Source organism: Danio rerio, chromosome 3 (assembly GCF_052040795.2).
Source record: "Danio rerio strain M-AB ecotype USA chromosome 3, GRCz13ab, whole genome shotgun sequence".
In the NCBI taxonomy this organism is placed as follows: domain Eukaryota; kingdom Metazoa; phylum Chordata; class Actinopteri; order Cypriniformes; family Danionidae; genus Danio; species Danio rerio.
The window spans coordinates 31,853,500-31,871,448 of NC_141023.1; the positions used below are offsets into that span (position 1 = coordinate 31,853,500).

The 17,949-nt window shown below is 34.7% G+C and overlaps 1 protein-coding gene across 8 annotated transcripts in view; it reads right to left on the minus strand.

Annotated features, from left to right (window-relative positions):
* brsk1b (BR serine/threonine kinase 1b) overlaps positions 1-17,949 on the minus strand; it is a 30,663-nt gene that overhangs the window by 11,578 nt on the left and 1,136 nt on the right. For 4 of the 8 annotated variants that reach the window (XR_015480965.2, XR_015480964.2, XM_087244698.2 and 1 more), the window contains exons 1-12: positions 15,348-16,648; positions 12,112-12,206; positions 11,659-11,744; positions 11,337-11,477; positions 9,677-9,793; positions 9,563-9,596; positions 9,383-9,451; positions 6,511-6,657; positions 5,643-5,674; positions 5,368-5,532; positions 4,575-4,672; positions 1,413-1,563 (exon numbers count right to left, since the gene is read on the minus strand). Coding sequence is in view for 6 of the 8 variants with exons in the window: in XM_087244698.2 (XP_087100824.1) it covers positions 1,413-1,563; positions 4,575-4,672; positions 5,368-5,532; positions 5,643-5,674; positions 6,511-6,657; positions 9,383-9,451; positions 9,563-9,596; positions 9,677-9,793; positions 11,337-11,477; positions 11,659-11,744; positions 12,112-12,206; positions 15,348-15,435 (1,223 nt within the window). In the remaining 2 variants the exon portion in view is untranslated. Of the gene's footprint in view, positions 1-1,412; positions 1,564-4,574; positions 4,673-5,367; positions 5,533-5,642; positions 5,675-6,510; positions 6,658-9,382; positions 9,452-9,562; positions 9,597-9,676; positions 9,794-11,336; positions 11,478-11,658; positions 11,745-12,111; positions 12,207-15,347; positions 16,649-17,949 lie in introns of those variants that run through there. The other 4 variants (XM_087244701.1, XM_087244699.1, XM_087244702.2 and 1 more) reach the window with 2 other exon arrangements.

Genomic DNA, 17,949 nt, shown 5'->3' on the forward strand with positions numbered 1-17,949 from the left:
TATGAGTATTCAAACAACACACAATAATGTTCTGTTTATTTTATGCACATGATGCAGTTTTGTTGTCTGCTTACTTTAAATACTTGGGCTCTTTAAGAGAAGTATGGATCCTGATTGGCTGTCAGTGTTTTTTATCATTTATCATCATACCTTTCGAAAGTGTCTCCGATGAAATTGTATTATTGCTTCTATGTCATTATCATTACAGCTGCAAACTCTACAAAGCTCAACTTTATGTAAAACTATGTATAGTTGAAGTCAACATTATTAGCCGTCCTGTCAAGTTTGAATTATTTTTCACATTTTTCTCAAGTGCTGTCTGATGGAAAGTTTTTAACTTAATCCTTTTAATAACTAATTTCTATTATCTTTGCCATAATAACGGTACATAATATTTTCAACCCCGGCTCATTCTGAAAACGTATCGCTATATTGACCTTATTCTTCAATGTGGAAGTGGGTTTGTTTTTGCTATTGTTTTAGAACTTCTGATTGACGGAAACGGCAGAACACGGCCAAACTACAAACAAATTGTGTTCATGACTACAGACAAAGTAGAATAATATAATAAGAAAAATCTGTTTGCAATATTAAGCAGCCTAACAAGCTGTTTTAAACGTCTAACAATTAATGGAAAGGAATAAGAAATCTCGGCCCAAAGAGATTCAAACGGCTACACCCGCTCAAACGCGAAGAATAAGGTCACTACTTCTCAGGAGCTACGTTTTTTGCAGTTTTCTGTTTTCGCGAATTTCAAGAGGATCACATGCTTATGACTGATCACGGCAGGACTCATATTAACTAATACAATTCTCCAATCAGACGATTCCTAAGTCATCATAACCATAGTCTTCATACTACAGTTTTCTTCGTCTTGAAGAATCCCCCATCCTCCCCTATTCCTCCCACTTTTTTTTCTTAGATTGGGCGGCACGGTGGTTAGTGGTTAGCACTGTTGCCTCACAGCAAGAACATTGCTGCTCAAGGATCTTTTGAGCTCAGGGCTCTCTCCCAGGACACCATGCCAAACAAGCTCATAATCAATCATCAGCTAAGTGTGAAATGTGAGCTAAAAATATTTTTTAAATATTTTTTAAATGTTATTAAAAACTGCTTTCATTCCATCCAAACTAGACTTTCAACAGACAAAAAATACAGGAAATACTGTAAAAATGTCTATTCTCTGGTCAACATCACAATATTGGAAAAATATCAATAACAATTTCACAGGAGGGCTAAAATTTTTGGCCCTCGACTGTATATCCGTCATATTCTCATCCTCTGTGTGAACTAGTCTTTTATTTATCTGCACATTTTTTGGAAAGCACATGAACATAAGACACGTGTGGTCCACCAAGCTTGACTTTCAGATGAAGGTTAAGACAGAGCGATCAAAAAGAGTTTGCGTGTACCTCTGGCTGTGTGCAGAGGTATCCAGTGCTCTGCGGGGGGGTGTTGGAGAGCCCTGCTCTGTCACACTCAGTACCTCCAGACTCTTTCTCTCCGGCCGACAGCGCCCATGACGAGTCAACATGGGCGAGTCCACCCGCTTACGGGGAGGATCTGATCACATAATCACAACAACAAACACACACCCACTGTAACACAGACATCAACACTTCATCCATCACACACAAACCTTACTGTATCCAAGCTGGAATAAGGTTTGGTTTTATATATATATCACAATATATAAAATACACAGCTGCAATGCAGGAGGAATTATCTGTATTACAGTGTTTAGAGGGAAATTAGCATAGAAGCTGAAAAAGAAGTCCTTTTCAATGAGAGACAGAGAGCTTCTAAGCAAATAGGGTAAACATTACCTGCAAACAACATTTGCTGGATGACAGATGAAACAGGGCATGACATTGAAATGATGGACAGGAAGGTATCAGGGCTGCATGATTTGGTTTAATAAATCAGAGATATCTAGATCTTTTTAGATTTGCTTACGCCTGGTATTAAGATGAGGGCTGCTCAATATATCATTGATACTGTGTGAATCTGCAATAGTCACATCACAGAATCTATCATTTGCGATTATTATTAATAGGAACCACAGTTCAGAAGACATGTGATCTTTGGAGTCATTGCAAAGTTTAACTTTAATATAATTAGAGTAAAAGGTTTTTATTTTTATGTTTTTAAATATTTTAAAGACATTTTAAATTTTATAGCTTGCAGCTTTAACAGAATTATTGTATATATATATATATATATATATATATACAATATATATATATATATATATATATATATATTGAAGACTTTAAGGTATTATATTACATTTGATTATTGAATTTAGAATTTGTGTTAATCAGTACTGCTAGACTCCAACAAAAACTATGAAGTGTTGCTGTTGTTTTTTTATTTTTATTTTTTGATCTGTGTCACTTTTTTGGTATAATTTTGTATATTTTATGAACATGATCCTAATTGATTTTAAAATTATGATTTTTTTCCAAATAGAGTCATCTTGTGAAATTATGTTCATATTGCAATATACATTGTAGAAAAACAGAATATTGCAATGTCAGTTTTTTCCAGTATCATGCAGCCCTAATTAAGATGATCTAATCCAACTACACCAACATTCTACCACTGATCTGCTGATTGCCTTATATGCTAATTATGTTCCATAATCTGAAATATAGTTATGGCTTTTTATTTATATTTTTCTGTTCATCTATGTAAAGTGGTTTTGATACAATCTACACTGTAAAAGCCCTATAAAAAAGATGATTGACAAGTAAACAGCAACATTCATAGACATACACCAGCATAGGCCAATATCACAGGTGTCAAACTTACTTCCTGGAGGGCCGCAGCTCTGCACAGTTTAGCTTTAACCCTAATTAAACCCACATGATCAAACTAATTGAGTCATTCAGGCTTGTTTTAAACCTCCAGGTTAGTGTGTTGAACCAGGGTTGGAACTAAACTGTACAGGGATGCGGCCCTCCAGAAGTTTAACACCCCTGGCCTAGACTCTTGTCAGAAAAAGTGGACAAAAAGAGTGTCAATAATACTGTGTCTCCCTCATCTATTTGTGATCCAACAACACGCATCTTGGTCACACTTTAGAATAAGGTTTCATTAGTTAATGTATTTACTAACATGAACTAAGTATGAACAATATTTGTACAGCCTTTATTAAACATAGTTCAACATTCACTAATGCATTATTAAAATACAAATGCATGCTTGTTGACAGTAGTAATGGACTGTGAGCTAACATGAGCCAACACTGAACATCAACTAATGTTAACAAGCATGAATAAACACTGTAATACATGTATTTTTCTTCATGTTACTAAATATCTTATCTAACATTAACCAATAAAACCTTATTCTAAAGTGTTGACCTTAATACCAGATGTAAACATGACTAAAAACCTACAAAATAACAAGCAATGAATTTTGAAATTTACATTTGGCCCACATATATGTGAGCATGGACCACAAAACCAGTCATAAGCATTGATTTTTCAAAACTGGGATTTACACATGTTCTGAAATCTGATAAGAATATTTCAATTGGTATTAGGTTTGTTAAAATGTGATAACATTTGGACAAGATACTATTTAAAAAATCTAAAATGTGAGATTGCAAAAATCTAAATATTGACAAAATCCCCTTCATAATTGATAATTTAGTAAAACATATTACAAAACAAAAGCTATGTTTTGATATATTTACAATAGAAAATTTACAACATGTCTTCATTTAACAAAATATTCTAATGATTTTTGGCATAAAGGTAAAATTGATAATTTTGACCCAGACAATATACAGTTACTCAGGGTCGTTTATATCAAAATAACCAAACTAGACTTCTTTCAGTGTTCACTATTAATGTATGCATAGTTCTTATTAATACTATTATATATAATGTTTTATTTTATAAAGCAATAGTAAATTGCAATAAGACATTTACCACCTAATGTTTTTACTTTTTTTCTGTTCTTCCACCAAAGGTTTTATTTTGGTGGAAAAACCTGCTTATAATATTATTTCCATCAACATGAGTGTAAGCAATGTATCATTTATAATGTATTTCAAAACTATTTTGCAGCCCTGTTGGTGAGAACCATTCTTTTCACATAATATGCATAATAATAAAGAAATGTAATGCGAGTATTGTGAAAAATTATGTGAGTGTCATTACCAGAGTGACAGCTTTTGACTCATATGCTCTATTTACAGTACATAAAAAAGATCCTGATCTTATTCAAAAACCAGCAGCACCTGTTCTCCCCCTCACTACACTGTCCTAGCAAGCACATGCTCCGACTCCGCTCTCAAGCTCCTAACGCTGATGATCCTCCACCTTGAAGTCTGTTTTTAGTCTCCGTCTGGTCTTGATCTGTTTATTTTGGGGAAGGAGCCCTCAATATGTTACATTTACAAATCACTGACGTTTGCCTTAGAGCCCTTTAATGAAACTGGCTTACTTTCAGACCTAAAGCACCGGCAGGCTTTCTAGGTTACCAGCTATTCTCCTGGCATTCAATGAATAGCTTTAAACATGATGGGCAACACGCAGCCCTAAACCACAAAACTCACTCACCAACGTCATTTCTGGGAGGAAGATGCTCATCTTCATAACTAGGGTAGCGCTCCTTTCTGTCCAACAGAAGGTAGTAGATCAGCTTCTCCTGGTTTTCTCTTAAAAACAGATACCAGAAGGCATGAGTGAGTTTCATTGTATCATCAAAATCATTCTTTAAAGCATCTTATTTAAAGTTACACTGACAAAAATAAATCCCACAGGAGTGGAATGAGTAAATGACAAGATTTTTTATATTGGGTCACAAATACTGCAGTAGATTATTATTACAACTTAGATTATTATATAAAAACCTGAGAATAATTCATATTTCAGCAATCTTGCTGTGTCTGTCAGCAGTTAAAAACACAAATGCACCACTCGCTTGATGTAATTGGTTAAAAGAGGTATGCAAATCAGTCACATTACAGTTTGTTTCATTTAGACAGTTCACACTTGCACACTCATCAGACTAATGGGATGTTTTTTTAAAACAGTGCGTGATGAAGTGGATATTTGCCTACAATCTATTTTAGGAAACAAACTTGTGATGGTATTCTACCGTGTCAGCGATGAAGCAGATCTTAAGTGCACACGCAGCTTTTGAAACTCTGTACAGCACATAAAGACAATTTATATCTAAATATCCAAAACAGGACTATAAAAAGAGTATCAAAATATGGGGCACTTTTTTTGTACTGATGAATTGCTAAAAAACACCACTAGTAAATGAAACAAAACTATGAACTATGATTTTAAGATTAGTGTGTTCTTGTTGTTGCTTAATATCAAGTCTGAGATGTCTCAGACTCACTCTTCACATTGCAGGTCTCTGGTCAGCTTGACTCGGTCTCTGAAGCAGCCCAGGGAATGCATGCTCTCTAGGACATCGGGGTCCAGATCTGTGAGAGACAGAATCCTCTTAACACACACACGCCTCGGTGGCGGCTGCTCTGGACACGGCTCATTCCTGCCCCCTCTGAGAAACACAGACAAGGGGGAAAATAACAGCATAAAGTTTTGAAAAAAGAAAGATTAAATAAATAACGACTGAATGGTGAATTTTCTATTATGAATAGTTTTACTTACTGATACCAGGGGTGCTTTTGTATTTCTTCCAACTGGGAAATGAAAATAGGCACATGAACATTGCATTGCATCAAGAAATGAATTAATTTTTGCAAATAAAAAGCATTAAATTGATCAAAAGAGATTGTAAAGACTATAAAATCCTATAACAGATTTTAAAAACATGCTCTCCGTTATCTAAACAATGTCAGCATGGTTTCACAAAAACATTAAGCAACATAACCATTTTAAACAATAATAATTACAAATTTTTAAAAAATGTTTCTTCGGCTGCAAATCAGACATTAAAAATTTAACTTTGACATCGCAGTCAAAAACAGGGATTTTAATATACAGCTGATAGCAAAATGATTGCCTTTTTCATTTTTATTCATTTTCAAGTGATGTTTAACAGAGAAAGGACATTTTCACGGTATTCCTATATTATTTTACTTCTGGAAAAAAGTCTTTTTTTGTTGAATAAAAGCAGTTTTACATTTTTTAAATATAATTTTAGGGTCAATATTAGCCCTTTAAAGATTTTTATTATTAGATTAGTTACAGAACCATTGTTTTTTATCTAATTAACCTAGTCAATGGTGTCTTGCAAAATAACTAGTAAACTATTATGTATATAAATGTGTTGAAAAATTTGTTTTACTTCATTAAACAGCACTTGGGAAATTTTTAAAAAGGAATTAAAATTTTACAGAAGGGCTAATCATTTATATAAATAACTATATATTAGATATATCATTTTAAACTGTGATAATATTTATTGTTTTTAACTTCCTTTAACTATCTTTAAACTTCTACACACTAGTGTAAATATATAATATCCAATCCTTTTAAATATAACAGGTGTTTTTTCTTGTTTTGTGTTGCATACCGTGAGGCGTTTCTCAGCGTTGACCTCAATCATGCCACGAAGCAGAGCCTGGCAGTCTGGAGGAATGAAGTGAGGCATGTGAAATACTCCACTCTTCACTTTCTCCAGCAGCTGACGCAGGTTATCATGGTCAAAGGGCAACGCTCCCTGTGAAGTGAGATGATACAATTCACAACTTTCTGAGAGCAGACGAGAGCATCCAGCCTGTGATATCTTTACAATCAATGACCATCTTGTGACATAAAACTGTCATTTCCACAGCCGCTTATGTTTTAAAAAGTTGCTATGGAAGAAAGGATATTAAAATGCTGAAAAAGGCTAGGTGATAAAATCATAATGATATAAGGAAGATATAATTATTCCTTGGTAAAACATGATCAGATGTTCAGATGCAAAAACCTCTAAATGCCGCCTGAAATTTCCATAAAAAATTAGCATTATTCTTATCCTCCTTTGTTTATATTAAGTTATTTCACTTTGAAGACCATGAAAGGAACTTATTCTTTGCAATACAAGTGAAATTACTGGATCTACACACCGGAGCTTGGTAAAAATGCTCATTTTAGAAGAAAATTTCAGACGGCCTTTAGAGGTTTTTGCATCTGAACTCTTCACATGTTTAATATAAAATTTGTCCTTTAAAGCAGAACAGAACTAAACACCTCACATACTAAGCTGTGGTGATGTGCAAGGTTAGGTTTGTTTACATGCAGAGAGTTCTCACATCAATCATGTGGCTACTTCCAAAAAGAACCACTTGAATTAAGCAAAGCACATAAACGTCTTTGTTATTTATCATGAAGCCATGAAACAGCACTTGTGTTCTGACAACGAAACTGACAAACAGAAACTGGCAAAGAGGATAAACAAGATTATTCCATAAATCTACCATGGATTCACTGTAGTACCCGTAACTGCAATATGATTTTTTGTGGCAGCATTGAGAGATTTGAATTTTATTCTTGAATTAATATAGAACTGTATTCAATGAGTAATGGAAGATAACTACAGTAATTGTTGTTATTAAGCTACAGCATTTGTGTATTTGTATTTATACTTAATGTATTCCGGCATGTGTTTTCATACTGTCATAGAATCCACATTGATACATTTCAATATGGTAATGAGTTGATATATATGTGTGATGATACATATGACTTACGATGGTCTAAATCTATATCATGGATTAGGCATGAGATGATAACCGGCTTTTAGCTTTACCATGGTCTGGACTTGTCAAGGTTTTAAAACCATAAAAAATCCTCTGTTTTACCGTTCCTAAGGTATATGTAAAGTTTTTATGTGTTTATTAAAATGTGTTGTAAAGAAATCAGTGTTTTTGAAACTAATGAAGCCAGCAGAAGTACAGCCTGACGTGTTTACTGCTCCAAAATATTAAAAATGTTTCTCAAAATAAAAATATATTGTGTTAAAAGGGGGAAAATGTTTTTTGTTTTTACCCAGACATTTAAAAAGAATACATTTTAGGGCAGTAATCACAACACCGTGATATTTTTAGCCAGGGTTATCAAACTGTCAAAAACGTATACCACCCCTTGCCTATAATGGAGGACAATGTGTCATTTTAACTAAATTAAAATCTGAATTTTTAAATATAGTTCTCCAATTGTAACAAAGTAACAATTTACAAGTACTCATACATTACTGTAATTACAATGCAGTTTTAAAAATATTATTTTTTTATACTTTTAAGTACATTTCAAGGAGCTTTTTCTGCATTTGTTTCCCTTAACCTGTATTGCCTATTGTAAATGTTTATTTTCTCTTTTCTTCTAGCTAAGTAGAATAATCAGTCACAGAATTTCCATTCAGTCAAATAGCAGAGATATACTGTAAGAGGTTGTACTGATACTCACTTAGCAACTGGTTTTATATCACATGAAGAAGATGGACCCTTAAATTACTTTAGAAGAGTAGAATCTTTGTTATTTTTATTATTTTCTTTTATTTTATATTCAAAAGTAAAATATTCTTTACTTAATATTATTTATTTCTATTTTATTTTAATATAATTCTAAATAAATACGTGTGTGACGGGTTTTGTTTGTTTGTTGTTTAAAAAAAAGAAAAAGTGAAAAGCTATTAGTACTGCATGTATCATATCTAATGTGTTTAATAAAAACACCTTTGAGTAAAAAAATTGCATAGAGAAAAATTTAATCTGCCAACCTCAAGACACAAACATTTTTTTAAATGCAGCATTCATGTTGAAGAATTAAAAGTGTCCAAGAAGATGCAAAATCATTGGATGCAACGATCAAAAGATGTCAACTGTATGGTGAATGAAATGACCATTTGGCCTTAGAAAATAACTAAATGCAACTACAGAACATTACGTTTTCAAATATATGCACAAACTGCATGTATTCCGTCAGTGTTTTACAAACTTGGTTTGCAGTGCTAACTGTTGGACACTCGTAGCTGGTTTGTCAGGTTTTAAAGTGCAAAAAATACTGTGCAAATTGTTCTTTACATTTAAACACATTAACTTGCTTATTATAGGTGCATATATTAATGCAATGTGTTCTCACATTACATTTATCAAACATTTTAAAGTTATAGTCCATGAAGGGCAAATAATTGAACTTACACTTAAAAACACCCTTAAAATAAAACGGCACTGGTGTAAACCACATTTCATTCCTTGAGTAGTCTTTACACAGGTAAAATACTTTTACTCTACTTGCACTACATTTTTTGTCATGTAATGATACTTTTTCTTAAGTATGTTTTTCAGTACTCTTCCCAACATGATAATTATCAATACTGACTGACACAAAAATATTTTTGTGAAAAAATTTGGGCCATATCGCCCAGCCCTGACAGATATAAGATGCAGCAAGCTTCTTACCACCAACAGAGCAAAGAGTATAACCCCACAACTCCATACATCTGCTCGACGTCCATCATATTTCTCTCCCTGTGATTAAAAAAAAAAAACACTAAGCGCATACAATCACAGGCTATTTTATAAGAGCGGAATCTCTATCAAAAGCACAAGGTGCTTATGTTATGAGAGTTTTGTCCTTACCCTGATAACCTCAGGACATGCATAATGGGGTGATCTGTAGATTCATAACACAGAGCATTAATGCTTCATCCTCATTAACACGATAATAAAACCACAAACACATAAACTACCGACCCGCAACTGGTCTCCAGCAGACTGTCCCCAACCTGTAGGGAGGCCATGCCAAAGTCAGCGATCCTGATATTATTCTTCTCATCCAGAAGGAGGTTTTCAGGTTTAAGATCTCTGTGACTGGTACAGAAAAGATGTAATGATTGCATTGTAGCATTTTTTTTTTTGACAATTTCTAATGCTGCACAATCAGAACAAAGCACAAGTATAAATGAGAAATTGTGTAATATGAAATAAATAAACAAATAAATAATTTAAAATCATCACTACTGTTCAAAGGTTTGGAGTTAAGCATTTTTTTTCTTTTTAGGGCACAAATTGAAATCCTTATAGAAAAACATCCTGTAGAGTTACTGGGGGAATTTACATTTGCGCTTTTAAATAGAATGATAAAAAATTATATTGTAATCGGTGTCAAGGAATTTACCATATGTGGTTCCTTGCATAATAAAGGGTTAGAAAAGTCAACTTTGCTTGTCAATGATGCATTACTTGATCAACAAAAAACAAATCCAATAAAAATTATGACATTTGTTATTTTAAATAACTTTTTCTATTTTTATATATTTTAAAAAGTATTAAAATGTTGTATTATTATTTAAAAATTAACAACAATTTGTTTTAAAAACAAACAATTAATCAAGTCTTTATTGTCACATCCTCAGAAATTGATACAGAAAAATAAGATTTAGTCTTCAAGGAAAAAAATTGTGATTAACAGGTTGAATACATATGTGCTGCTTAATTTTTTTGTGAAAACTGTGATCCATTTTTTCAGGATTATTGATGAATATAAAGCTCAAAAGAACAATATTTATTTGAAACAGAAGTCTTAAAAGAACATCATAAACATCTATACTGCCATTTTTGTTTACATTATTGCATGCTAAACAAAAGCATTAGCTTGTTTAAAGAAGAAAACTATAAATATAACTACAGTTTAAGTCAGAATTATTAGCCCCCTTTGAATTTTTCCTTTTTTGAAATATTTCACGAGCAATGAAATGTTCACAGTATGTCTGATAATATTTTTTCTTTAGGAGAAAGTCTTATTTGTTTTATTTCTGCTAGAATAAAAGCAGTTTTTTATTTTTATAAAAACACTTTAAGGTTAATATTATTAGCCCCTTTAAGCTATATACTTTTCGAAAGTCTACAGAACAACCATCATTATACAATAACTTGCCTAATTACCCTAACCTGCCTAGTTAAACTAATTAACCTAGTTAAGCCTTTAAATGTCACTTTAAGCTGTATAGAAGTGTCTTGAAAAATGCCTAGTAAAATATTATTTACAGTCATCATGGCAAAGATAAAATAAATCAGTTATTAGAGATGAGTTATTAAAACTATTATGTTTAGAAATGTGCTAAAAAAATCTTCTCTCCGTTAAGCAGAAATTGGGGAAAAAATAAATGGGGGTGCTAATAATTTAGGGGGGCTAATAATTCTGACTTCAACTGTTTGTATAACTATTTCCACTATACGGCAGTGTGTTTTGCACATAATAAAACAAATCAACTCTTCTTTTATCCACATGGACTCATATATTTTTTCTCAACATGCATCCACATCTTTTTTACATTTCAACGCTTGCTACAAAATATATATTAAAAAAGTATTCTTATAAAAATATGCAAATAATAAATAAAGAAATATTTACCATATAGAGTGACTATGACAGAAATCCAAGGCAGATATGATTTGTCTGAAGAACTTTCGTGCCTCTTTAGGGGTCAATCTGCCTTTCTTAACCAGGTAGTCGAATAACTCCCCACCAGATACATGTTCCAGCACTAAATACCTAAGAAAAGAAGACAATTATAAAACACATGCATGCATATAGAAGCATATAAAATATATTACACACAAGCACACCACAAGAGAATGCAGCAGAGTGTGGGTCTAGACAAGAGACAAGAGAGGACAAGACAAGACAAGGCCAGGCATGCTTCAGATGTGTGCAGAAACAGAGCAGTACTTACAGATATTTGTTATTCTCGTACACATCATACAGTTTTAGGACATGAGGGTGTTCTATTAGTTTAAGAATAGCTATCTCTCTCTCCACCTGCAGAAACGGGGGGAGCGGGGAACATCCAATGAGTGTCGAATAGAGAAAAGAAGCAATTTGTTGTAGGAAAACACCAAGGAAAGACGATTACTCTTAATTAGAAGTGAAATAATTCAGTCTATGTATTAACAAGAGTCTAAACATCAACAGCAGACATGGACAAAAATGCCTTAGCAAGGGGAGTCTTTAGTGCAGAACATTAGGACAGATGCAGAATAAACTGTGGTTAATAAAGCAGTTGGAGTTTTGCAGCTGCTGTGTTTTTTTTAAGGTAAATAAGAAAGTTCTGCGTAAGCGCAAAAAGACTGAGAGAAACTACAACTTTCAGATGTTTTAGTTGTAAATTCGCTGTGTGTCAACTTACTTTCATAAGAACAGACTCTGATAGCTTTTCTCTGTTAACTATCTTTATGGCCACCTTCTGTGTTGTGATACAGTGAACTCCTAACTTCACCAGACCTGCAAGAGGAGCACAGATGGTCACCTTTCATTAGATGCTTATGTCAAATCAGATGAGAGGCCCTTGTGGAAACTTAAAATGTACATCTGCAATGTTCAGACTGCAAAATAGTATGCAATCAATGTGCATTTACAAACTCGTACATGAAATTAAAAATAATATTGACTCATGCACTCTTTAAAAAATATCAGAAAAACACCAGGGCATATTGTTGTAGACGATAACATATATTGTTAATGAGCAGCCTCTTTCAGTTGCCAAAAATAATCAACCTCTTAATGTAGATCTATATCAATCTAGTGTACATTCACATTTAACTTACTATGTATTGGCAAAAATGATCTCTAAAGCGTTTGAATTTAGAACAGTCATCGTCATTCCTTAAAACTATAACTAGTATACGTATTATTGGTAATACTGACTAGCTTTACTATCTAATCTAGTTAAAGTCTAAATTATTTGCCCTCCTGTGAAATTGTATTTCTTTTTCAAATATTTCCCAAGTGCTGTTTAATAGAGAGATTTAGTCTTTTCCATGACACTGCATGAAATGTACTACTTGTTTTGCAAGATACTAATACAGAGCTTAAATTTGGTTTCAACAGCATGGACCACGCCACACTTTGAGCTAGACTTTATTGTAGGGATGAAAGGAATAGTAAGGGAACAGTTAGATGAAGGGGAAGGGAAATTAGAGGATAATTAGTGAACAGGTAGGTAGGTTGTTCAGGTGTCCTACGATGATGCTCAGAGATGCAGAGTGGGGGTGCCGTCTCTGTAATATTTTGGTAGAGTAATTGGACCCCCCATTTCAACCTAGGAGGGAAGAGAGGGTTATAGGATTGTTATTGGGAAGCGAGAAAATAGAGAAAGGGAGGGTGGATTTGACAGAATGAGAAGAAAAGTGCTAGAAGTAAGGCTGGGCGGTTAATCGAAAAGTTTTCGAAGTCAACATTCAGAATCTATAATGGATCTAATTTTTCAGGTCAATTTTTTCAGTTACTTTCCCTGCCATGTGTGGAGTTAAATGACCCCGCTCTGTTAAGGCTGAATTATACTTATTATATTCGGATTTATACTTGTTATATTATTATGATAGTCCAGCGCAGCCTTCGCATACCCGCGGACCTCTCAAAGAAATTTACTTACACGTCACAACAACGCATAGCGCCAGCTTTGTGATTGGTAGGTTTGGTATCGGTGAAGACGGGGGCAGTGCAGAGAGCCGCAATTTAGGCAATGAATGTTTTAATTTCAGTTGTTCAGCGTTGGTGTTCAGTAAATAATCAAAGATAGTAGATAGAGTGTGTTTACTTTAATTAATTTAAAATCAAACAATGCACACTACATTCAAAAATGTCTCATTTATAATATGTGAGCATATTTACTGTACAAAACTTATCAGTGAACTGTGAGGGCAAAACGAGTTAAAATGTAATCGAGTTAAAATATTCAATTATACGAGATTTTGATTTTAGGCCAAATCGCCCAGCCCTAGCTAAAGGACTGGTCTGCCTTAAATGATGTTTTAGGGAGTGGTTGATTGGTTAAGAAGATAAAGTAAGGCGTGGTTCCTTTGTTAACAAGTTAACTCCATTAATTGGACAAGTCATTGGACAACAGTGGTTTGTTTTGCAGCCAATTGAAAACAAATCTTAATGGGGCTAATGATATTGAGCCTATAATATTTATTTTTACCAAAAACTACACTACAAAAAAAAAGTTGACTCAACTTAAAATTTTAGGGCAACCAACTTCAGGACATTTTTGAGTTGACTCAACTTAAATTGAGTCAAGTGCAGTACTTGGGTTGAAAGTTGAGTCACGGCAAAAATTCGGCAGCAAGCTGCCTTAAAGTTTTGAGTTGATGCAACTTTTCAAAGTGTATTTTAAAAAATAACAACAAAACAAAAATAAATAATAGGAAATGCTGTGAAAATGTCATTGTTGTGTTAAACATCACTTGGTAAATGTTTTAAAAAGAAAAAAATATTTTACATGATGGCTAATAATAATCATATGTTGTGTATTCAAGGTGTTGCACATTTAATTGAACTACTGGCGCTTACTAGTCATTATAACAAGGCAAAATAAGTAATTGTAGCTGCCTGGTGTAAAAGGAAACATTGCAAAAATTAGATACACATAAACCTAGTATCATATTAATTATCACTAGAACTAGAACGTTTTAATCAGTTTCTAGCACATCTGGAGTATAGGCTTTAGCAACATTGGAGACACATCCCAGCAAGCATTTTTTTGTTTTTAAAAGATGTCTATTAGATGTCTAATAGACATCTAAACATAGCTGTCTTGGCTAAAACAGGGCTAAATTTGAGCTGTTGGAAACGTCTAAGAATAGGCCAAAACTAGACTAGTCCTCAAATAAACAGAAATGAATTACTACACATATAAAGTCTGTCTAATCTGTTTATTTGATGACTAGTCTAGCTTTGGGCTATTTTTAGATATCTAGATTTTCACTGAGAGCGCAAGTTTAGCCTTGTTTTAGCCAAGATGTCTATGTTTAGATGTCTATTAGATGTCTATGAAACACTAAATTGTTTGCTGGGATTTTATTCAGCAATATACAGTTATTCAATTAGCAGATTCCCATAGACTTTATTGGCATAAGCTTTAATACAAATAACAATGAAGTATCTAAAGTATTATTAAAGCAAAATAACAAGTTTTAATAACAAAAGTTAGTGATTGAACCTCTAGTGTAGGCCTGTGATAAATAAAGTTAGTAGGTAGGCTATTCACTACTGCCAGCATAAATAGATACAGTTGAGTATCTGTCTTTACAGTCTTTAGATATAAAAGTACAACAGCTTGCAGTCACATTTAAGCTTTGAAGCAGTACTAATGAATCACTGCCACATATATGACTCAAAAACAAAACGCCAGAGAGATGAAATAATCATCCTCCCTCAAACACTGCCCTTATGCTGTCACTTGCCTCCGTGCCTCATTTCATTTCATCAGCTGAAATACCCCTGCACACACATTAACCGCTTTGCTTATTGCCGAATCCACCTTTCAATAGATTAATTCTTTAATGAGACGCGCGAAGTAGAGCAGAATTTATTCCAATGCATTAACTGAGTGCTAATATCCCGCAGAGGAAATGCTCTTACCTGTCTGGCCCTTCCCCAGCGTCTTTTCCAGTCGGTAGGGCCCGACATACTGAGCTGCCTGACTCCCCGACAGCTCCTTACTGGACATTGCGTTCGTTTTGTGTCACAATATAAAGGGGCTAAATCAGTGTATTTTCACAATGTATCCACTGGTGTCTGTCCTGCTCACGTAATAGCTCCGCCGTACAGACATCACAGACGGTGAGCGATGATGACACAGGGATGCTGAGGCGTGATGTCAGTGCCGTGGCCTACTCCCAAACATCTGCCGTCTCCTTAAAGTTCCCGCTAATGCATCTTTTACCTCAGATAAATCAGAGATTAAAAAGTGGTTGCGTGTCCGGCCGAGCATATACGTCAAGCTATAGCTGTTATTGCGAACTGCGCGGCCAGTGGGGTCTGTTGAGGGGACACGACCAGATCTGTCAGCATATGGGCCGATACTATAGGACTACATCAGATAATAGCTGTGAAATGAGGATGGAGACTTAAGACTGATAAAGATAGCAGGGATATTAGGAAGCCTGCTCGAGTCATCAGTTCATTCTCACCGGTAATGTTATCTCTTTATGAATATATTCATGGAAGTGGAAGTGACCTATTTATTAAAAACTTGGCCACATCTATCCTGCGAAAGAGGCGCACATCCGGTCTGTTACACCTTGCGCGTATTATTCTGACCGCGCTTCTGTGTCTCCTTCACTCTTCAAAGTGTTTTGTCTGATTTGGATCAATCTGAAGACGTGAAAGAGGAGCGTCCCGTGCCCGTCATATAAACTACGGTATCTTCCAGGCCTCACATCCGGAAATACGGGAGAATTGTACGGGAGAAAACAGCCACCCTTTCGCGAAAGAAAGCCTCAGTGTCTTCCGTCACATGAATCCGCCAGCGAATCCGCCGCGCGCGTGCCAAGTGTGCATTGCGCTATTGTCAGCTATGGTGTCGGCGCAGAAATCCCGTGCTTTATTCGTTACGGAACACATTCCTGGTCAAAAAACAAGCATCTTTAACTAGCGTAGGAGCCTCCTCTCCCCCTCCCTCTCCAGCTCGCTATGTGCACATCACAGCATCTCCTCTCGCTCTCCTCCCGTCACCTCGGCTACCGCGCGGCCACTCATTCTCTCCGCGCCGCGTTTACGGTCGCTTGAAAACCCCTGGTGTTAATCCGTGCGCTTTGGGTGCCTTGCGACCGCAAGGGTAGCAGTCCCTCTGTAAGTGGGGCCTTTCTCTGTTTTCTAGCTCTCACTCTCCCTGTATTCCTTCTCCCCATCCGACACGAGCAGCATCAGCATCCGGGTTCTGCGCCGCTTGCGTCCCCTCCCTTACGCGATTCCCATCGAACATACTCGTCACAGACCCCCACCCCATTTCCGCCACAGAGCACGTCCCTCACATCACTGGAACTATTACTGCCAATGGACGCATCTGACACATTGTTATAGATACGTTTCCACATCATTTGTTTTCATAATATTTGTGGACTGGCTGTCCCATCTGCCTAGTAGCTGTTTTTCTGTTAATGAAACTTGATTTATTCTATCTTTCTATATTTCGTCACCGAATAAGGTTTTATCTGACATTTTTGTCAAAATTGAGTTACTGACATCTTCTTATTAAATGACAACTTATTTACATTATGGGATGTTCTTTTATAAGTTGTTTACATTTTAAAACTTTTATTTAAGAAAACAAATGCTACACACATACTGTTTGCTATGGAATGCAAAAACTTTGAATTCAACATCTTAAAATGATTCAGAACGCAGATAAAACCTTATAATTCCGAGGTGACGATTTGTCTTCTTCAGACACATACGCTACTGTTTGCCGAAACATACATAGCAGCCTGGTAAAAGGGGTTGCTCTTTTTTTCCTCAAAAAGTGGATGTTTTTGCAGTTATTTGTGAGATTTAAATAACATTACTTCATTTTAAGCACTATTTTTTAGCTGAATTGTCGGATGATCATCATAATCACACTTTTTGATGTACCAAATAAGTATATTAAAGATTTAGAATAAAGAAATGTGAAAAAATACTTTTTTAAATACCAATTTATCACATCATATATCATCAGACAAAAAGGGAATCTGTTAAAGTTTTATATTAAGAACGGAAGCCTATTGTCATTTATTAGGCAAATAACAAACTTTTTTTCAACAGCTGGACGTTGGACTTATGAAAAATATTTCTTAGCATAGGTCAAAACTAGCTTAAATCACACTGAAGTTGGATTCCTCTTAGTCTTGAAGCCTTTTTTCGAAGGTTTTTTTTCACTATTTATGTTAAAACAGGACAAATTAGCTCATTATGGGACAAATTCTGGACCTCTGTCGATGAGGGGTGGGTCTTTAATTTTGTTGTATTAATATTAGTATTGGGGTGGGTCTATTATTATGTATTTGTTTTAGCATTTTAATAAGCCTAAAGAGATGCATCCAAAAATTTAAATATTCTCATCCTGTAACAAACCTTAACTGGTTTGAACACATATAAATTTAAAAAACAAGCAAACAGTATCTTCTCCATAGAGACGTCCATATCTATAAAAAAGAAAAAAAAGAAAAAGAAATAAATAGCCTACAACAACTCTTTGGCAAAT